Consider the following 24,198-nt stretch of genomic DNA (forward strand, 5'->3'; position numbering starts at 1 on the left):
AAATGGCGCTGCCCATGTCGACGAGGAGCGTACGATTAGTTAATAGGTGATATGTGTTAACAGTCGCATAACAGCCATGGTTCGGGTATTCGACTGCCACAGTTTCAAGTCAAAGAAAGTCATTCCCATCCAGGATGAACCACTGGCGATATGTGCAGACGAGAAGCACGTTTTCGTGGCGACGAGACGATGCACTGTTGTTGTTTTCGCAATAACGGAAGAGGGCTGCCGGGAGACGAGGCGTTTTGAGACCGTGTCCTTGGTGGAACAGCTGCTCTACAACCCCGCCAGTAATGAAATATTTTACTGTATCATTTTAAAGCAATATAATCAAATATGATGTCTGTGATTGTTAGGTGTCAAATACAAGCAAAACTGATGATCCAGCTAAAACCATCCGCCAGAGGCAGATCACTAAGAGATAATTGTTATCATAGATGTGTCACGTATTACCATGATTCGATTATGTCAGTGTGTTAGTGTGTTAGAAAGAATGGCTATTTGAGAAGTGACTGACATCTTTTTTAACACATTATTAACTCAGGAATATCTCTCTGTGTCTTCTGCTGCAGGTTATCAATGCCAATATCTCAAGACCAAACACTAGTTTACATTAAACAAGTTGTGAATTTTGTAGATGCATATGTTTCTTTTTATCTGATTTTGTCAACATTTGATTCATCATTCTTCAGTATCGTTTAGAATACTAGAAAGTATCTTACAAGTATTTTGGATTTCAAATCATCCACCCAGAAAATGACACCTGTAAGGACTAGTCATTTTTAAATTTCCATTCCTATTATCAAACAGCAGATCCTGTTGCTTTTTCTGGTTTTCCTTTTACATCTTTAGGGCAGTTTTTATTTATTCTTTTGGCAAATAAAATATTTTTGGGTTAAAATAATTTATGTATAAGTGACCAGTTCATTATATATATGTTGATGTTTTGATGTTTTGCTGTTTTGCCCCCATCGAATCTGGTCAGCATTTTTCAAAGAACACTTTGGTTTGGGTTTTCAGTGATAACAATCCAGCATTGACTGGATAACACAAGTAGATTCATAGTTGCCTTCGAAATAATGTTAAATACCTGCTCATTTCAGACATGCTATCCATAGTATTTTCTTGTGTTTGACAATGTTTAACTTATCCATGTTGGCTTGGACATAAAATATTCAAAGTGAGAGGTTTGATTTGGAAACACAAATTATGTCAAAGTAAAAGTGTGACTTTTTGCCCTTTCTCTGGTATTTCTTGTACACACCAGATAAGTCTCTTTTAATTGTGTTTCCCCTTGCATTTCAGAAAACTATTTAATCACAGTCGAGTTCAAGAAATCTTGGAAGAATTTAACCAAATATATCCGTGTCTATTTAAACTGGGATTGTGAAATTCCTCAAGGTTCTAAAATCAAAACTAAAGTACGCATTGCTGGCAAATCCCACTCATCCCTCATCTCTTCCACTCAGAACTATCTGGATGTGGTGGAAATTCCAGTAGATCGGAAAATTGCTGACATATCAGTGTGTTCACAAACAGGGAACTTTGCTGTGGCAATAGATCGAGAAGTCAAGGTTTTCCACCTAGTGGACAAGACTGTGCCAAGCTCGGGAAAAACTTATCGAGATGTGGAGATCTTTCTGGAGCTTTGCTGGAATTTCAAGCTGGTGACTCTGTCATTGTGCGAGGATTATGTCGTGTGTTTGTCACAGAATGAGTTTCAGGCTGTTAGACTGGAGTACACTGATTCAGATTCAGAGTCGTCTCGTCTTAGCCAAATAAAGTTAGAGAGAAGGAGGTATGTATATTAACTGTTACAGATTAGTATATTATTCAAGACTGGTATTTGAATTCAAACTATGTCCTTAGCTGGTAGGCATGCCTTCCTAAATTTGAAAATTGTTTTAGAAGTTGTTATGTTCTCAACATTGAGCATGTTGAGAGGTCTCAGAGGCAAAGAGGTCTTAGTTTCATAGCCTTTTTCTTATCGCTGCCAAGATTGATTAACTTATAAATGTGCTTTCATCAGTGAGTGACCTCCAGTAAAAGGACAAAAAGAAATACATTTCAAGTATCCTCTGAGGTTTTCTCATGAATGTGATTAACTTTAAAAGGACGCACTTCAGGAGTGCCCTGTGCTCTGTGACACACTGAAACACAGTCATTTCTATTTCTGGGGATGTCAGTGTTGTCAGAAGAATGATGAATGGCCTTTCAGGAGTAAGTAAAAACCATCACTACAAATGGTGTCATAAAGTTTGTTGAAGTCAGACCCATGAAGGTCCGGGTTATGATGAACCTCAGTAACCCATGCTTGTTGTAAGAGGCGTCCAACGGGATCGGGTGGTCAGACTCGCTGACTTGGTTGACACATGTCATCGGTTCCCAGTTGCGCAGATCGATGCTCATGCTGTTGATCACTGGATTGTCTGGTCCAGACTCGATTATTTACAGACTGCGGCCATATAGCTGGAATATTGCTGAGTGCGGCTTAAAACTAAACTCACTCCTCGCTTGTTGAAGTCAGATGATAACAATGAACCAAATGACGGGGACAAGACATGATACTGACATCACCGACATGCAGAGGGTAATGGCTCCACTGACAAATTCATTCAGTTTAATCTTGAGTAATGACAATCTCAACACTCAACAATTATCCATGTTTTCTGTCCGATCCAAATTGTCTTTCCATGTGAAATAAGTTGTGTAAAAGTAAAATTCAAAATACTGAGGGGGAAGTACATAATTATTAATTATTAAGCTTGTAAATTGTGTCAATGTCATAAGTAAATACACTGCAAATTGAGACATATAACTGACAGATAATAGTTTATAGGAAAGATCATGAAATCTTTTTTTTGTCTTAAATGATAATGTGAAAATAATTTTTCATTTTACTTATATATAATCTGAATATGTTTACTTGGCAGTACAGTTATAGTGCACAGACTTACTGAAATGTGTGTCCATTGTTAAGAACAAGTTAAACCTGCATCTGTGATTTAACAAAAGAGCAATGTTATGAATAATGATGAAAACAATAGTTGCCACAAATTCGAAATTACGAATGCTTCATAGCACATCCCTGCCTGCCAGCAGCACGAGGGACCTGACTTGAGCCTCACAGCTGGTGGGACAGGTAGGAGACAGTTGGGTTTTGTTCTCCAGCAACGATAAATCGATGCTAACTCCTGGATCAGTTCACATTGCTCTTGGGCTCTCAAGTTACCTGTCCCTGATTTTCTTTAGCCTGTTTGATTTGTTTCGCTGCTTAGTCCAACAGACCAATCAGGATGCAAACTAGCCCGAGTGTTCAGTTGGAGATTTCAACAACATGACATTAAAATACACAATGCCATTTTAGAAAGTGGTCAAATGTAACCTATGTTACACAAAGTCCGCAGTCTAGACTACCAGTTGTCCTACTTCCATTGTTTGTGGAAGCCGCGGTGGCTGAGCGGTCTAGGCGTCTGACTTTGTGTGCTGGTGATTAGGTGCCTGACTCTGGGGGTGTGTGTTCGAATCTCGCATGGGATTCAACCCAACAAAAGTACTAGAATCTGTACTTTACAAAAAAAAGTGTAATCCCAAATATAACATGAGTCCTATTGATTGCAACAAAATTTGTGAGAAATTCAACATTAGAACAATGTCTGATGCACTGAGGAAAATCTTAAAAAATCTGTTTGATTGAAACTAATGAAAGGATGTCTTCATGTCTGAACATGGGTTGAAGTTGAACAGTTGGGGAGGTCTCAGTCATTATAGAGTGAAAATGTATTCCACTTGGTGGGTTGTGTCTTGTACCTGCCCCAACCAGAGAGTTGCTCTTGAGTGCTTGGCTCTGAAACATGTGAAAAGTGGTATGTATTTTGAATTATGATGTTGAAAACCTGAATCTTTGTTCAGGGGTTGGAGGTTCTATGTTGTTAGGTTCATTCTGGAAGTTTAATCATGGCATCTAAATGAATGGACCATAAGAATACACCTGTGCGCTTCGGTACCTTTGAACTATTTGTACTGTTTGTCAGGTCAGAGGACAGAGATGGTCAAGGTCATGTTTATCGCACCACCCCTTCACCAGGCTCATCATACCACACCCAAAGTCGCCTCTCTTCATTGGCTGACGTAGATGAGATATTTGAAAGTGATCCACCAATCATCAATCAGATTGAGTACTCATCCATTGGTCAGAACAGATCAACCAATCACAGCCCCAACATTCACGACACGTCCGACCTGTCCAGCAGCTATTCCTCCTCTACCAGGATCTCAGACGATGACTATTTCCAGGCATGGAGGTTTGACGGGGAGGACTCTGAGACAGGCGAGATATCTATTCATCTACCAGGCCTCCAGGGAACCTCCAAGTCTCTCGGCCACAAATCATCACCACCTGTATTACAGGACCTTAGAGGTGAGAATTTAGCTGAAACGGGGCACTGATGCACTGTTGTACAAAATAATGTGCTTCAGTCTGTTTTGATGGTTCATTTTAAGAAATAGTTTAAATGACGTTTTAACCTGATGTTCAAGCTTCTGTTGTTAAGTTCTTTACTCATATCAGATTTGTCCTGTAGACAGCAAAGGTGAGGCCATATCAACAGGAAATGGTGATCTAAAATTGTGTCATGATCTTATGTTAGAGTTACAAGACCTTTCACTTGCAGTATTTGAATGTGTTGTAGCAAGGTTCCTTTGAACCATCAGCTGGCACAGTCTGTCTTGGAATCATGTGACAGGTACTGTGACACTAGTCCTGTTGTCTGTCGGAACACAAATATGTCCGCTTGTATTGCAGGTGGCCCGCTTCAAGTCCTCGGGAGGAGTGAAGGCCATCACACTGCTACACTTCAGCGATGCTGGGATGCGAGAGGACTGGCAACAAGTCTCTGTTATTCCTGCATACCTGCCAGGTAACTTACACCATTCTTCTACCTGAGGATTCTTGGAAGGAAAGAATACTGAACATGTTTAGAAGAACTACAGTTGCAGTGAATGTAACAGTATATCCTGTCGGCTACCTATCGTGATATATTGCAGATATATCCAGGAACATATCTTGTATATCATGGTATATTTCAGTTATACTCAGGAAGGTCTATTGTATGTTATGGTATATTGCAGGTATATCCAGGAAGGTATCTTGTATATCATGGTATATTTCAGTTATACTCAGGAAGGTCTATTGTATGTTATTGTATATTGCAGGTATATCCTGGACCATATTTTGTATATCTTGGTATATTTCAGTTATACTCAGGAGGGTCTATTGTATGTTATGGTATATTGCAGGTATATCCTGGACCATATTTTGTATATCATGGTATATTTCAGTTATACTCAGGAGGGTCTATTGTATGTTATGGTATATTGCAGATATATCCTGGACCATATTTTGTATATCATGGTATATTTCAGTTATACTCAGGGAGGCCTATTGTATGTTATGGTATATTGCAGGTATATCCTGGACCATATTTTGTATATCATGGTATATTTCAGTTATACCCAGGAGGGTCTATTGTATATTATTGTATATTGCAGGTATATCCAGGAAGGTATCTTGTATATCATGGTATATTTCAGTTATACTCAGGAAGGTCTATTGTATGTTATGGTATATTGCAGGTATATCCAGGAAGGTATCTTGTATATCATGGTATATTTCAGTTATACTCAGGAAGGTCTATTGTATGTTATTGTATATTGCAGGTATATCCTGGACCATATCTTGTATATCATGGTATATTTCAGTTATACTCAGGAAGGTCTATTGTATGTTATTGTATATTGCAGGTATATCCTGGACCATATCTTGTATATCATGGTATATTTCAGTTATACTCAGGAGGGTCTATTGTATGTTATTGTATATTGCAGGTATATCCTGGACCATATTTTGTATATCATGGTATATTTCAGTTATACTCAGGAGGGTCTATTGTATGTTATGGTATATTGCAGATATATCCAGGAAGGTATCTTGTATATCATGGTATATTTCAGTTATACTCAGGAGGGTCTATTGTATATTATGGTATATTGCAGGTATATCCTGGACCATATTTTGTATATCATGGTATATTTCAGTTATACTCAGGGAGGCCTATTGTATGTTATGGTATATTGCAGTTATATGCAGGAGGGTCCATTATATATTGTGGTATATTGAAAGTATATCATGTTACTTTCCATATCATGGTATATTGCAGGTATATCCAGGAAGGTGGAGTCTGGGAGTACCTCTTCACCTGTCATGTCTCCTCGGTATCGCAATATGGCGTCTGTGTGCTGCTTTGTCAGTGGGGGTCGGGGAGGGTGCCTGTACTCTCTCTACCCTCGGGTAAAACTCATCAACTGCTACAGATACACAACAAGTGCTGTCAAGGTATGTCCTAAAGATAGATAGATCTGTGAACCAGTGTGCTCAATACAAGGTATGTCCCAGAGATAGGTAGATCTAGGACCAGTGCTGTCAAGGTATGTCCCAGAGATAGGTAGATCTGTGAACCAGTGTGCTCAATACAAGGTATGTCCAAGAGATAGGTAGATCTAGGACCAGTGCTGTCAAGGTATGTCCCAGAGATAGGTAGATCTGTGAACCAGTGTGCTCAATACAAGGTATATCCCAGAGATAGGTAGATCTAGGACCAGTGCTGTCAAGGTATGTCCCAGAGATAGGTAGATCTGTGAACCAGTGTGCTCAATACAAGGTATGTCCCAGAGATAGGTAGATCTAGGACCAGTGCTGTCAAGGTATGTCCCAGAGATAGGTAGATCTGTGAACCAGTGTGCTCAATACAAGGTATGTCCCAGAGATAGGTAGATCTAGGACCAGTGCTGTCAAGGTATGTCCCAGAGTTAGGTAGATCTGTGAACCAGTGTGCTCAATACAAGGTATATCCCAGACATAGGTAGATCTAGGACCAATGCTGTCAAGGTATGTCGTAGAGATAGGTAGATCTGTGAACCAGTGCTGCCAAGGGCTCTCTGAGAGTTACGTAGATATAGGACCAGTGTAACCAAGGTATGTCCCAGATATAAATAGACATAGTACCCTCATTCTGTGTTTACTATTGCCAGATTATCCCCTGCAATGGCCTGCTACATGTTGCCACGAAGACGGGCGTGGAGACGTACACGGCCCGGGACAGCACCGTAGCCATCCACCAGACAGAGGAGTACGACTTCATCACCAAGGTCAGAGCAGATCATAGATAGCTAACTCAATATCTTACCCTCATGTACCATTCACTTTGTTATAGACAGTTTGCAGTGAAAACGTACCGATGAATTTCACTTTAAACAAAAAACAACTCGAATAAAGTGAAATTAATATTGCGAATCCTCATAACTTTACCTTTCCAATTGAACATTTAAATCTCAGAATTTTATTCAACCTAGGATAAAAGTTGTTTAACAAACGATCATAGTTTCAAATCGCTATTATTGGTTTGTATTACAAAGTGGAATGCACATTAAATGAAACACCGAGAACAAGTAGGGTTGGGCTTAGTTAATGCTCATCATGTACCACACATGCATGTGTTTCACTGTTCCAACTACTGCGCTTACCCCCTTGTAATACAAACCAATAATAGCGATTTGAATCTATGATCGTTTGTTAAACAACTTTCATGAATAAAATTCTGAGATTTAAATGTTCAGTTGGCAAGGTAAAATTATGAGGATTCATTTCACTTTATTTGATTTCCTTTTTTGCTTAAAGTAAAATTCATCGGTACGTTTTCACTGCAATGTCAAACAGACTATAGCTGTTTGTGCTGTAATATCGTTTGTTATTACCAGATATTGTTTGATGCAAGCCTATCATGATATAAAATATATACTATGGCAACACATGAGATGTATTCATTATTCTTAGTCTAAAGAACATCTGCAACAGTATTTGTCTGAAAGGAAGATTTAAGGATTCTGGATAAACTATCGAGATTTCAGTGTATATAAACTGGTCATCTCAGGTGCTTTAGTTTGTGTGGTGGTTCCCTTAGTGCTTGCAGGTAAAGGGTTTGAATCCCAGACTGATCCTGCTCCTTGCCAGCAGCTCCCAGTATCTGAAGGTTTCAGCAAGGTGGTCAGTGGAGCGGCAGCACTAAGGGCTCAACAAAGTCCTCGCTCAGCTGACACAGAATGATATACAGTGAGACCCCGGATACCCGGACCCAAAATATCCAGACAGCTCGATTTCTGGTCAATTTTCATGACAAACCAATGTCTTACGTTATAAAAGTGACTGTCTATAACGGATATGCGGTTTCCATCCCGGACGGTAAATTTTACAAACCAACCGGCTACATCAACACAAAATTGACTCACTTATCAGCACAAGGCTTTGATCTTCCACTGACCGTGTGAAGTCAAGTTCTGTTAATCCGGATTAATGACCGATCAGCAGGATATTGGTGTTGATTAGTTGGCCTATCTGACACAGAGTGAATTGTAATTGGCAAATCAAAACGACCATGCTGTTTTGGAAGTGATTTTAAACCAGAAGTGTATGCTCGCTACCGTTTCAACACCACAGCCTGGATGACAGAAATCCAGATATCCAGATATTAAGTTGTCCGGACGATTTACGCAAAAACGAATGTGTCCAGATATCCGGGTTCTCACTGTAATGGGACATGTTCAAAATGTTGTCATGCCGAACACACTTCCACAAACCTTAACTCATCTCAATGTGAAGGAGTGGGTGAAACCGGTTTGACAAAAAGTTTGGTGATGCACCTATTCCATGGAACTTAAAGCTTTGACATGAGAACTGAACCCTTTAACCCTTTAAAAATGTCTTCTGGTTGTAAGATCATGTCATGGTAAGTCATCTCACATTTCAGGCATCTCCTCCCACTGAACTTGACGTCTGCCTCATCGGGATCCAGCCATTCATCGGCACCAGAGATATCACTGTGACTAACGACCACCTGATCCTACTGACTAAGGTAGAGGACCCCCACAGGTGAGAGTTAGCAAGTGGTTGTAACAGAGCTGACAATAAGAACAACAATAAATTGTTATACAATGCAGAATACTTCTATGTCAGATCACCTGATGTAACTGTGGCTGTTTTAGTGAGGACATGATGTGGAGCCTGTACGCCCTGCAGATGTGTCCTGCTGTGGATCTGTACCGAGACATGGTGAGTTGGTGGGGCAGGCCACGTGGTCTCCTTCAGACTGGATGATGAGTTGGAGTTATGTGTCTTACAACTCCATCCTTACCTCAACCAGATTCAAACCCCATCCTAGATTCAAACCCCATCCTAACCTAATCATGCCAAACTCCCTACCCAACTTGAACCTCAACCAGGATCTGAACTGCATCCTAACCTCATTCCATATCCTCACCCCATCCTAACCTCATTCCATATCCTCACCCCATCCTAACCTCATTCCATATCCTTACATCATCCTTACCTCATTTCATATCCTCACCCCATCCTAACCAGTTAAACCTCATTCCATATCCTTACACCATCCTAACCTCATTCCATATCCTCACCCCATCCTAACCTCATTCCATATCCTCACCCTATCCTAACCTCATTCCATATCCTCACCCCATCCTAACCTCATTCCATATCCTCACCCATCCTAACCTCATTCCATATCCTCACCCCATCCTAACTTCATTCCATATCCTTACATCATCCTAACCTCATTCCATATCCTCACCCCATCCTAACCTCATTCCATATCCTCACCACATTCTAACCTCATTCCATATCCTCACCCCATCCTAACCTCATTCCATATCCTCACCCCATCCTAACCTCATTCCATATCCTCACCCCATCCTAACCTCATTCCATATCCTCACCCCATCCTAACCTCATTCCATATCCTCACCCCATCCTAACCTCATTCCATATCCTCACCTCATTCAGCCTAACTTCATCTAAATCTTGTCCCAAACCCAAAACCGCATCTTAGTTCTGTTAATGTTGACAACTTTACTGTATTTATCTCTCATGTAGGCCGGAGTGTCTTTTAATCTATGTTTTTGTAGTTGGTTTATTAAATGTCTAAACAAATGCAGTTCAGGTAGGGGAATTATTATGTTGTTTTGGAGAATCCATAAAACAAATAACAAGGGTTTGAGGAGGTACACAGTGTGGCCGACATCATAACAAGTAAAGCCTCATGGGATGCATGGCATAAACATTATGCAGAACTAACTGTACAGAGCTGTGACTATGACACCAAACCACGACTTTGTTGCAGGTGAGTTTTGGCTGCAAGGTGATGGAGACGGGTCCGTCCAGCTACGCCCACATGCTGCAGGAGGCGCACCTCCATGTGAAGAGGGCGATGATGTTCACCAGCAGCCCTGATGCCCTTGTGGAGGAGAACATCCTGGAATCTGCTGCCTTGCTGGGAGAGTACTACTCACTGTGAGTGTAGCTCAACATACACGCTTGATATTCGATCCACTGATTGACACTGATCCCTTGATCCATGCTATCAGGGTGAGATAACATGCCGTCAACAATGTGACAGAGCCTGACTACCTCTCCGAGTTGTCGCCTCGTACATCAGTCCGAGGATGCTGCTGGCTTTATCTGGAAATATGCTCATGTTTTCAACAGGGATTTACAGGACGCGAATTCCTGTGTCCTATACTCACAAAAATTGACAATGGACACAACGGAATTTATTAGCGCATCCACCGGGATGCAGGAAAGTTCAAATACTTTTGTAAATATTCCAATCAAGAAACAATAAGTTATCACCGAGTTTGCTACTAGCTGGGTTATGGTATCATTTGCAATTTCATTAACATAACAATTAATGTGTTGATCATGATACACAATACCATAACAGTATTAATAATAATATTTAAGTGTCTGGGACCCCCATTTTGTTGTCGAGGGCCCCTGAAAAGTATGAATATGAGTCCCAGGGACCATCAAATACAGGACTCAAGGTAAATCCCTGCTTCAACATTCATGGCACTGTGTGTTTTGTTTTCAGACCCAATGAGGAAGACTGGCGTTTGTGTTTGCCATACTACGTCATGTCCCACTTAAGTCTGGATGACATCATCAGGCAGGCTGTCCAACACAAGCAACACAAGAAACAGGTGAGACCATGTGTATTGGATGCACATGAATATTAGTGAGTAGGTTTTTTTAATTCCACTTGCCGTATTCTAGGAATTTCACAAGTGGAAACATCAGAATATGCTTCACAAACTGTTCCCATTTAAGGAATCAAATCCAGGCCTTCAGCTTGCTGATCAACGCCAGAATGGGCTGCACACATTGTACCAGATATGCCAACCACTCCGATTTTGGCGGTGTTACTCCGATTTTCAAATACAAAATCTGCTCTCCGATTTTTTATAAAAAATTCTGAATTTATTTACACGGTATTCAATTTCGTAAGTCACCGTGATTTATTTGAGTGAATACTGGTAAAAGCATTCAGAAGCTTAGTGTGTGATCCTTTGGGTGTCGATTGTGTATAGTGCGTGTTATTGACGATGAAGTTTCACAAAGTTTTTCCGAATGCATGTCATAGTCCGTATGAAAGTGAAACAAAATGGCAGAGCCGACCATGAGCTCACCCCCAACTCGCACCTTTGGTGCTCAGGCCTGGCTTTCAGCCAGTCATGACTCCGTTTTCCTTAGATTCAGGGTTGGCATCTCTGTTGTACCCATATATATGGAATAAAACCAATGCCTTCATCCTGCTAAGTAAATGATTTAACCACCCAGCTACATCACGGGGTCCCGGTAAAGCAACACGCAATAACTGGAACACAGGCATGTTGCTCAATGTCTTTGTCAGAGCCATTCTCGACATTCAGGGGAATAATACACGGTCTGGTTTCTCATATTTTTATCCTCTGCTGTTTCATGATAGAGAAGGTACACTGTGATACATGAGTGATACATTCCGAGTATCCTTCACCGTATTCACCACCATAGGCTAGTTCTGTGAGTTTCATTACCATCTCTAGCTATGGTATAACTTAGTAACTAATTTTATTAGATGGCAGTATATAGCTACATGTAAAAAGTATTTTGGGTTCAAAATTAAGCCATTGTAACAAACAGGTACAGAGTATTTATCATGACATTTGAGATATAACACCCTGGACAACTGAGGGTTAAGACAATAAGTTACATGATATACACCTAGGGCACATATGGAGGGTGGGTTATATGAGTTATATCACAGCTATGTGGTTTTAGACAATAATGGTTTAGGTAGTTTTCTCAGCAGGATTAAGACAATGGATGAAACCAGTCTAGGTGTGTTACGAAAGGTAAAACAATGAATGTCTGTTCTTAATGCAGAATATTTTCCATCCAAAAACACTTGCACATGATAACTTCCTCCCAGGGTTCTCACTTCACGTACGGCAAGGGGCTCCTCTACTACCTCAACTACATCCTGTTCCTGGACGACGACCCCGTGGCCATCAAGGAGGTAAGTGACAGATTCAAGGGATGGAGCTTGTCTGATAATCGGTGGTTCAATGCCCAGCCTGCATCAAATCTGAGGGCAGTAAAAGATGGTACTTGTTGTTACTCTGCCTGGTGCTCAGCATCAAGGGGAGATAACCCGTGAATACTGTGTGTCTTACACTGACTGCAGCATGGTGTCTCAGCGGGTTAGCAGCATGCTGCTCTATCAGTGCCAAAGTCTTGAACACAGCCTCTCTCTATCTCACCTCTCCTCTTTCAGGTATTGAATTTGTCTTTAAAATCTCATGTAAATTGCAAAACAATAATACATCTCTTTTACAGTTTGAAATAATCTATTAAAATCTTTAAAAGAACTGTAATACTTTTGTACACAGAGATTCAATTCAGCGTTAAAGGCTACTTTGCAATTGGATCACAGAGTGGTGTTTTGTTTCTTAAATTCAGCATCTGTTTCAGTGTACTACAATGTATTAGTAATGGGTCTGCCTGGTTTCTTGTGTGTAGTGCACACTCTTTTCAGACTTTCATGCATTATTCTTCCAAAACTCAATACTCTACAGACTGTGTGACATCATCAGTCACCATGACATCACAAACAAATGACATCAACAATGCCCCTGTCACAAAGCTGGGTGAGATACTCTGTACAGCAGTGTCTGGGATCAGTAACTGAAGTGGGGCATGGTTTCATACTACCTTCCCATTATGTTTGCTGTTCCAGAGCTGTGGCAATGAGGTGTTGCACATCTACCACGAGACGGAGCCGGAGCGACTCTCCCACATCCTGCTCATCTCCCGACTACACACATTCAGCCCAGGTGATGATGCACTGGTTGTATAGATGGGTACCTGGAAGTATGGGAGGGAATTAAAACTTGTAGTGTCTAGTATTGGCCATATTGTGTATGACCCACGAAGGTCCGGGTAAGAATGAGCCTTCAGTAACCCATGCTTGTCGTAAGAGGCGACTCATGGGATTGGGTGGTCAGGCTCGCTGACTTGGTTGACACGTGTCATTGGTTCCCAATTGCGCAGATCGATGCTCATGCTGTTGATCACTTGATTGTTTGGTCCAGACTCGATTATTTACAGACCGCCGCCATATAGCTGGAATATTGCTGACAAGTATAATAACGCCGACAAGTATGTAAGTATTCAATTGAAGATTGGGAATAGATGGATTTACTGTGTGAAAGACTGGCGAAATGACCAAGGGAGATCACCCACAGATTGTGTGTGTCACAGTTGAGTAATATAATCCAGAGTACTTTCAGAAAAAATATTTTTCATCCAACAAATTCCTACTTGAAGTGCAAGGGTTGCACAGATTGGTATCTGTTTAAAAGGGTACCAGTAAGTAGAAATTCTTAAGAAAGTGGTGTGGTTTGAGTGGTAAGGTCGGGCAGAACTTTCCTTTCTAAGGCTGTTATCAATTCTAAAATTGCATAAACAGTGCGTTAAAACATTTTGCTAATTTGGTGATTTGTCAAGTCGAGAAGGGTCTCTCACTGCGGAACTTAAGCAGTCAGGGCGATTACATGAATGTAGATATCACTTGATAAATGAGGATGCAGCATGGCTGGTTGTGATGTAACTGAAATACAGTTCCCAGTGGAGTGTGTTCACAACGCAATCACTGACCCAGAAACATGTGTGACAGCCATGGCAAGTCCTGTTCAATTCCATCAATCACAAATTTTCTTTCAACAGAAACTGCGATGGACTTGTTAAAGAAATGGATGGGCCATAACAGACAAAGGGAAGAAAATGCAAGGTGAATCTCACATCTCACTGCTGCCATTGCAGACAACACAGTGTATATACTATCTCATACTGGTAAACTATACTATATATCTCATACTGGTATAATACTATATATTCAGCCACTATACTATATATCTCACTGGTGGAGTCCAAACATGAATTGATACTAAGCACAGGTGGAGTATATTGACGGGTATTGATATATTTGGTTTGCATTCCAATTGGTGAATAAAAAAGATAAAGTGCATTTTTGGTGGATACAAACTTCTTGTTTATTACTTATAGCATCATGTTGCTGTAGATTCTTGTTATCTTGAGTGACTGCAACCAACTGATGACAAGTATATGTACATGATATGTTGTTATATGCAGCTGATTAACATTAGTGAGTGAGTGAGTGAGTTTAGTTTTATGCCGCTTTCAGCAATATTACAGCAATATCACGACGGGGGACACCAGAAATGGGCTTCAAACATTGTACCCATGTGGGGAATCAAACCCATGTCTTTGACTTGTTGAGTTACCACTTTAACCACTAGGCTACCCCACCGTCCCTGATTAACACAAGCATGTCATAGACAACAATGTTACATCTGAACATTAATATCGGCTTTTCACAGTGACTTTGACCTCCTGGCCCTGGTGAAAGTGAACCTGAGTTTGGTGGAACCCGAGACAGCTCGTACAGCTCTCATGGCGATCCCGGAGGTGAGCAGAATCAGTCATTGGTACAGGACCATATTTGTTTATTGTTTATGGTTGACTGACTTTTGTCCGTTTTACTCTTACCTGTCTGAAAAGTTAATGTTCTGTGTTTATTTGTGTGGAGATTTTGGAGGCCACAATACATGGTAGTACTGTTTACAGTTGTTATGTGTTGATTTTGAAGTTGAAACTTAAAAGTTACCAGGGAATAAGTCCATAAAAGAACTAGGTGTGAAACCTAATAACAACACAGAAATTTGATGTGATAAACAACTGCATTCTATAATTAAGTAAGTTCACTAATGAATACATAGGTGTCACACCTTGATTGATTTGGTAAATCATAGATGAAATTTGTTTTTCTGGTGTTTTTTCAGAAAAGCTTGATTTTAATATGTGGGGTCCACCCAAATCTGGTTCACAAGGACTTTACAGAGTTCACTCCCCTTGCTCAGGTAAGTGGCAGCCCCAATGTTGGCCCCCAGGGCTTCAATTCTTGCCTCATGTTCATAGTACAAGGACAACAATCACTGTTGGAATTTGCTCACTGTTCTAATTCTAAATTTATGTTGATTTGGACTTGATTTCTTTGGATTAGAACTTTTTCAATCAAAAACCGACCAAAATGCTTGGAACTTGCTCTGAACATGGTCACCAAAAAGACCTGGTTAGTTTTGGGTTTTTAAATCATAAAATTACATTGTTCATTACCTCAGTCTAAATGAAGCTTATCTTCAGAGTTAACTTATGGATTTCAAATTTGTTATTTTACTAAATGCAATGTCTCAGCACAGATACTGTTCCCTTCATCAAGCCACTGAGAGCCTGTAACAACATCCAGTAGCAATAAACTGCGTTATACATCCTTGTAAATACCTGTGAAGATCCGGGTTAGAACTGGTCTTCAGCAACCCATGCTTGTTGTAAGAGGTGACTAATGGGATCGGGTGGTCAGGCTTGCTGGCTTGATTGATACATGTCATTGTATCCCAAGTTTGCAGATCAATCTCATGCTGCTGATGTTTGTTTGTATTGATGGTGATGATGATGCTTGCACAATGTCGATGACGAGGATGTTTTTGTATGGCGTTTTGTACAATGTATTATGACAAGAACAAATTGATAACGAGGATGTTTTGTATGACATTTTGTACAATGAATTATGACAAAAACAAATTGATAACGAGGATGTTTTGTATGACATTTTGTACAATGAATTATGACAACAACAAATTGATGACGAGGATGTTTTGTATGGCGTTTTGTACAATGTATTATGACAAGAACAAATTGATAACGAGGATGTTTTGTATGACGTTTTGTACAATGTATTATGACAAGAACAAGTTGATGACAAGGATGTTGTGTACGATGTTTTGTACAATGTATTATGACAAGAACAAGTTGATGACGAGGATGTTGTGTACGATGTTTTGTACAATGCATTATGACAACACCAAATGTACTTTGGGAAATAAAAATACTTTAAAAAATCAATAAAAAAAATCTCATGCCGCTGATGTTGAGTGTGGCGTAAAACAACAACCAACCTTATTGTAACCAGTTTCATACCCCCTCGTCATGTACCTGTTACCTGAGCAGTATAGCCTTGTCCACTCGTTGTTGATCACCTACTTGATACCTGCATCTGTATGAAGATTTACATTAGAGGAGAATAGAGGAGGTGCTTGTCTACTTTGTCTGTCTTCAGTAAGCTTGTTAAACATATATTTCCAGTTGATGCGACAACATCGTCCAAATACATTCCTTCACCTGCTGGTCGAGTTGTTTGACAGAGGTGTATTGACACTGGACACCAGCCTCAAACTGCTTCAGGTAGGTCACATTGTACAGTTGTCTGGATTTAAGAGGTTAGTGAGTATAGTGACAAGCATTACCCATAACACTCCAAGTAGGTCACGCTCTCTACTTTTATGCATAGAATGAGGTATGATAAAAAGCAATTTTGTCCCAGTGGTTAAACTTTGAAGTAATTTCATGGAGGTTATTAGATTTGATAATGTTGCTGATTACTGGAATTTGTTAGGATAAACATGATAACGTCACAGAAGCATCTAAATTCATGATTATCAGGCAGGGAGTGAATACAATAAGCTTTCTACTGGGCTTATGAGGCAGTGGATGTGTGAAAAGTGTGATGGCTTGTGACAAGAACAATGGAACATATACTGATTTCTTCTTGCTGTTACAATATCATGTGTGTTTATCACTTAATGTTTATCACTTGATGTTTATCTTTTAATTGATATGGATTATTCACAGAATAATGAAGGCAAGGATATGTCCACCAATACCCACATCAGGGACTACCTGGAGATCCTTGTTACAGGTAAGTCATCTCCCTCATTCTTTTCTGGAGGAAGTGAGCGTGGTGCTTATTGTGTCATGCCTGAGATCCCAAGTTTCCAAGATGATTTTGAGAATGACAGCCATATTGAAACTGTCATTTTTGTACATTACACAATCATTTGTGAAATTTGGTATGTAGCAGGTTTGCCTTATCTGGAACAACAAATAATTTTCAGGCATATTTTCTATCCCTTTACAACCTTTGACCTATTTTCGGGCAATGGTAGGATCTGTGCCCTTGTGGCCGTCTACTGCACATATTGTACACTTGGCTGTTAATCTCCATTTTTTATGTTTTTAGATTGGAAGAGGAAGTATATCTTTGAAGATGCTGTGGTGAGATATGAAACGACTTCTCCCTCGAAAGCTGTTAATGCAAAGGAACATCATTTTTGTTGATGTAGAAGGAAAGAATACACAAGGCTAAGAAAAGTACTTGGATCACTGGAATAAGGGAGGACCAACCATTTAGTATTCAGGGAGGGAGGCAGGCATTTTGTAAAGATTGCTTCAAAACCTGTATACACTGCACAAAACCTGTATTCACCACACAAAACATGTATAAACTGCATATATCCTGTATAAACCACACAAAACATGTAAAAACTGCATATATCCTGTATAAACCACACAAAACATGTAAAAACTGCATCTATCCTGTATAAACCACACAAAACATGTAAAACTGCATATATCCTGTATAAACCACACAAAACATTTAAAACTGCATTTATCCTATATAAACCACACAAAACATGTAAAAACTGCATTTATCCTATATAAACCACACTAAACATGTAAAAACTGCATTTATCCTATATAAACCACACAAAACCTGTATACTCTGCACCAAACGCACAAAACATTTCAAGACATGCATTTTGGTGAAACATATTTTGGTGATAAGTTATTTAAAAAAAAATTAATACTCTCTTTAATCCGCTTATTCTCATCTAAACATTTAAAACGACTGATGTTTCCACATGTTACAGAGCCTGTTGTGCTAAATGTACATCAAGCGTACCATCAGCAAGATACTACCTTCCTCACGACAACTTCTCCTATCCTCACCAGTTCCAGATGGTCAGTACAGGTCAACATGGAACTCCTTGTCGTTTTACTGTCATTAAGCCAGAAAAATCATAATAAACTTTGTTCTGGATATACTTAATAAAATCAAGAAACTTTGTTTGATATGTACTTAATAAAATCAGAAACTTGACACCTGTGGGAGGGTTGAACCCCTGTTTTGAACGTCATCCATTATTTTCCCAATAAAACGATTCCACAATCCATTTTTTCATTGTCTGTATTGTTACCTGGATGATAGCAGTGTGATACATCTCTATTTTCATAATATACACTACTTTCATCCATTTATTTTAACAAGTGTCAAGTTTTTATTGTGAATGAGTATGTAGGATATTACTTGATGACTGATCTCTGTTTCCTGTACAGCCAAGTGGTGGCCACTTCACTGGGAGATTCGTGTGGCTTGACTACCTTCCTCCGTTCACTGGACCCACGTCTATAAGTCGGCCTTGTCAGCACATCACCATCCCCAGTGGCAGTGGCGGCAAGCAGCGGTCACCGTCAGCATCCATCCCGGTCAAAGTTGTCAACAGGGCTGAATCCTTGGACGATAAATGCCCCTGTTGTTTCTGCAATGAGGATTTACTCAAGTTACAGGTGGCGTAATGTCTGCTTCAATTTCTAACATGAAATCTGAGACACAATGATTATCTCTTAATCTGTGAAATATTTAATTCTGATTTGTGAGTCAGAGGGATCAAATTACTATAACAACCTCTGACTGAAACAGTTGTGAGTTTCAAATTAAATTTAGTATTGCTTTATGTACAGGTAACCATGGTAACCCAGCTAGTGGTAAATCCAGAACACAGTATGGTAAACTTCTAATTGTTTCAAATGCTTTTGAATATTAAAGTGAAGATCTTAAATTCATTTGTGATACATCTGTTAAAAATTATGCATTATTGGTTAATACCTCCTGATGTAGCCCCTCAAATCATGTGACTGTCTCTGACCTTGAATGTTCACTTGCTACAAGATCAGTATGTTACATGATGAATATTGACTTCCAGAAAACAAGATGGCATCTGCTAGTAACATTTTGGGGTACTTGGGTTAATGGAATGAAACAGATGATAGTTTAGAGTCAATATATACTTTACAGTGATTTTGGGAGAGCAAAACCAATGATATCTCTTGATGAGGGAAATATTTATAATAAGGAGTCTGTGACCCAACCTCTCTTGAGGTCTGGACATACTGAGTCTGCTGGGGTAACTCACTATTGACTCACACACTTACTATTTACTCTCACACATGCAACTCGGGCGGTGGGGTAGCCTAGTGGTTAAAGCGTTTGCTTGTCGTGTGGAAGACCCGGGTTCGATTCCCCACATGGGTACAATGTGTGAAGCCCATTTCTGGTGTCCCCCGCCATGATATTGCTGGAATATTGCTAAAAGCGAGCGTAAAACTAAACTCACTCACTCACACATGCAACTGATTCACACACTCACTATTGACTCAGGGTCTTACTTTATACTCACATGTTCGCTATTTACTCACACACTCACTATTAGCTCACTATTGACTCACACACTCACCATTGACTCACTCACTCACTATTGACTCACACTCACCATTGACTCACTCAATGTTGTCTCACAACTCACTCACTCACTCACTGTTGCCAGTCACTCCTGTGCAGTGAGGAACTGACAGAGGATCTGTGTCGAAGTGTGACTCACCAGATCCAGAACGAGGCTGAGCTTGCTGGCTGGCATTCAATATGGCTGCTGTGTGTTCGTCTGCTTGACTGGAAGCAGGCCACGGAGTTCATCATTGACAGATACCCTGGAGTGGTGCCCAAGTTCATGTCATCCGCATATGGGATGGATCCAGAGAGGGTGAGCTTTACAGAGAGATGTAGCAGGTTGTATTGATTGTAGTTCAGTTCCAGGCTCGAATTGGTCAAATAAGTTGGATCGAGTGGTTGAGTGACTTGGGTTCAGTGGTCAATGAATTGGTTGATTGAATAGAATAGATGGTGTAGACTTTCTTGTATCAATCACCAGATTGGCAAAGACTTGCTTATTTACAGGCCGCTAGATATAGGTGGATAAACACTGACTGCATCGTTGTCCAACACATAGACATTCTTCACACAGTCAGTTGTGACCAGTCAGTCTTGCGGAATTGTTAAAAAATCACATTGATGATTAGTTCATTACCACAGAACTAATCGTACATGTTTGATGATTAGTTCATTACAGTTATTACCTACTGTTCAATTATACAAATCGCCGTTATTACCTACTGAAGTGTTGTGTCTGTTGTGTCATTATGCAGGACTGATGATTACCTACTAAAGAGTGTGTCTGTTGTGTCAGTGGCAGTGGCGATGCGGGATGCGGTGTTATCACATATTGCTTGTTATTACATACTAAAGTGTTGTTATTGGCATACCGGGATGCGGTGTTATCACATATTGCTTGTTATTACCTACTGAAGTGTTGTGTCTGTTGTGTCAGTGGCAGTACGGGATGCGGTGTTATCACATATTGCTTGTTATTACCTACTGAAGTGTTGTGTCTGTTGTGTCAGTGGCAGTCAGTTATCACATATTGCTTGTTATTACCTACAATGTGTGTTATCACATATTTTTATCGGGGATCATGGTGTTATCACATATTGCTTGTTATTACCTACTAAAGTGTTGTGTCTGTTGTGTCAGTGGCAGTACGGGATGCGTTGTTATCACATATTGCTTGTTATTACCTACTGAAGTGTTGTGTCTGTTGTGTCAGTGGCAGTACGGGATGCGGTGTCTGGAGGCGGTGATGAAAGAGCTGCCCTCATCCACTTCAGGAGAAGAGCTGTACGTCCAAGCATACCGAGGTTAGGGTCAAACACTGTCCTTCATTATCCAGTGTATAATATCTGTATTTTGTTTTGATATTCTCCTTGCACACCATTGCTCTCTTACAGTTTTATCATGATTTCTACAAGTGATTCTCTTGTAGTGAGTGAGTGTGGGTGGTGGGTGAGTGAGTGTGAGTGAGTGAGGAGTGAGTGAGTGAGTGAGTGAGTGAGTGAGTGAGTGAGTGAGTGAGTGAGTGAGTGAGTGTGGAGAGTGAGTGAGTATTCCAGCAATATCACAGAGTGGGGGGACACAAGAAATGGGCTTCACATATTGTGCCCGTGTGGGGAATCGAACCCAGGTCTTCGGCGTGACGAAAGAATGCTTTAACCACTATACTACCCCACCGCCCCTGATTCTCTTGTAACTAGTTTGACTCTATCTGTATGTGTTCAATAATATAAGGACTTTCCTCCTTTCTTAAATCTTGCCCAGATGAAAGATCATCTATGGCATCCCTGTGATTGGTTATACACTACTTAACTTATCTTGCATATCTATACTTATATATCTTTACTTGAATAGATCTTCAACACCCTCGTACAAGGCGACCATGTTGAATTTGTATAAGTGGGGATTTGTGGTGGAGTAGCTATTAATACCACTTGCTTTAAGCAAAACTTTCCTTCACTCCCATTTTATGACTTGCAGGTTTCCCTATATGCCTATGACTGGCCTGTGGTACAAAACAAGATTCACTCACTTTATTTTATTATGGAAATCTTGACTATATCATCACTTTGTGTTAAGGGACTCTTGGGATTTATGTCTTATCCATTCTTAAGAAAATTACCTTTTAATGTGGAGGTTAGTTTGTACCTTACAATTTGTCAATTTCAGGCATCCTGAAGGATTTATCAGAGTTACTTCCCCCTGACCACTTCCTCAGCTTGTTGCCAGCAGATGGCAGTTTTACGTTCATGTTGCCATACATCACACAGTGCTTCCGGCACCAATGTGCCAAGATTCTCAAGAACGACATCATGGACAAGGGCCGCAAGATGGTCACTCATCACTGACCGCTGTTTATCATCATGACTTGATCGGCATGTAGCTCACATTCCATCATTCTCTTCCCACAGAGGTTACTTGTCCTTTCTTCCTATGAACCTCTGTTCTAATACGGTCATATTTCCCGGTTCTCGTAAAATCCCCTAGCGGCAAAAAATCGCAACATGAATTATCTCCCTCCTTTCTGTCCAATCAGAACACGTGTTACATCAACTTGACTAATACAAGCAAATGTTGGGTCACAAATATCCCTCCTCTGCCAGGAACTTGTGTTGATGTGACACACAAGACGTTTAATGGCTAGCTTGTCCGTTGTCAACGAGGGCGATGGAGATGCCATTGATCCGCCATTTACATGACTGAGTTCTGTCTATAAGAAACGTTTGTGCATCGCGCAGGGCAAGAGGTTCTAGTTTTCCCGAAGCATACGGAAATAACCGAGGCCTTGCGAATGATCACTTTTGAAACAACATCACTGATTGCACAACTAAATCTGATTGCAACCAATCACGAATCCTGAACACTCGCACCATGAAAGGGCCTTATTAGAACAGATGTTCGTAGGAAGATATGACAAGTAACCTCTGTGGGAAGAGAATGACATTCCATGGGAGACGGGGCGATGGGGTAGCCTCTCCATGGGAGACAATCCAGAACCTGATAATACTACAAACTGTAGATGGCGCTGACATACTACATAAAGAATCTAAACACTTCAAGATATGTCAGTAATCTGCACAACCAATCATGCATATTTCTATGCATTTGTTCCAAAGTCTGTGCTGATGATAATTATTACAGCTATAGGACAAATCCTGCATTGTTTGAAAATCTGAGATCATTCTAGTGAAGAAGTTCAGCAATATCAAAACTGTACAAATATTTTCCAGTCAATGATTCCGAAAATACAACACATGAAATACAAGCCAACGTACCTTGGTAAACAAAATGAGGGATGCTTGGTTCTTTTGTCAAGATGCCATGTTTCTAAAACAATTTGGCTTCATTTCTTGAACACCCTGATTCAGTCGATTTGAACTATGGGGTATAGCTGCCATGGTGCTGACATACCACAGGGTATGTATGTCTACAGCACTGTTATAGTGTTGCCATGGTTTTCAGAGATGTAACATTTGGAGTAAATAATATGATTCTGGATCAAAATGAAAACTAAATAATTAATATTTTCTTAATTTTATTTTATGTTTCTGTAACTGATAATGTTTGATGGTCTATCTTGTTGATCATGTATTGACATCTGACACTGATAGTTTGAGCAACAGTTACATTGATATCAAAAGGATTATGAAGACATAATGCCAGTGTGGGTTCAAATCCTGGATGGGACTCAACCCAACAAAAGTACTAGAATCTGTACTTTACTGAGAAAGTGTAATCCCAAATATAACATTGCCTAAGTTTTGACCATCAGTGAAGTGAAAATAAATACAATCAATGGAAAATCGTAGCTGACTATTTTCATACCATTCTGTCATTGATGACATTAATGAACTGCCCAAGCCCACTTGGACCTACTTGATCACATACTACAGTCAGTGTTCTTTGTTATTTAACAGATTGAGTGTTTTATGAATCTAGTGAAAACTGACTCATCTAAAAATGTCCATTCTAATCTGTTTAATTCATGATATTGTGATTTAGAGAAATCCCAATCTTCTTGTTACCCCAGACATTCTTCTTACTACATTCTTGTAATCAGACTGTGTGCTTGTAATTGTGTGTGGTCGAAAAACTGCCAAGGAAATATGGTTTTGGAAATAGTTGATTGACCTCAGGATAAGGTAAGGGAGGGATGGATGAGATTTTTGTGTGTACAAATTCTGACTGAAACAATGATTTATGTGTATAATTTGTTATATTTGTTACAATAATATATATTATATTTATATTATACGTTGATATTAATGATTAAATT

At 39.9% G+C, this 24,198-nt stretch overlaps 1 protein-coding gene across 1 annotated transcript; it reads left to right on the forward strand.

Annotated features, from left to right (window-relative positions):
• Window positions 1–23,405, forward strand: LOC124267849 (Hermansky-Pudlak syndrome 3 protein homolog). The gene is given in 25 exon segments (XM_046702840.1): window positions 1–290; window positions 1,306–1,798; window positions 4,035–4,420; window positions 4,805–4,919; window positions 6,219–6,394; window positions 6,731–6,762; window positions 7,090–7,206; window positions 8,862–8,983; window positions 9,097–9,163; window positions 10,248–10,417; window positions 10,998–11,106; window positions 12,375–12,461; window positions 13,182–13,278; window positions 14,171–14,234; window positions 14,845–14,932; window positions 15,307–15,384; window positions 16,667–16,765; window positions 17,213–17,279; window positions 17,601–17,635; window positions 18,292–18,372; window positions 18,758–18,988; window positions 20,026–20,238; window positions 21,139–21,229; window positions 22,092–22,310; window positions 22,865–23,405. Coding segments are annotated over 24 exon segments (3,411 nt in total). The 5' UTR covers window positions 1–76; the 3' UTR covers window positions 22,271–22,310; window positions 22,865–23,405.
• The last annotated feature ends 793 nt before the right edge of the window (window positions 23,406–24,198 follow it).

Source organism: Haliotis rubra, unplaced genomic scaffold (genome assembly GCF_003918875.1).
Source record: "Haliotis rubra isolate DU_JTF1 unplaced genomic scaffold, ASM391887v1 Scf134, whole genome shotgun sequence".
Classification (NCBI taxonomy): Eukaryota; Metazoa; Mollusca; class Gastropoda; order Lepetellida; family Haliotidae; genus Haliotis; species Haliotis rubra.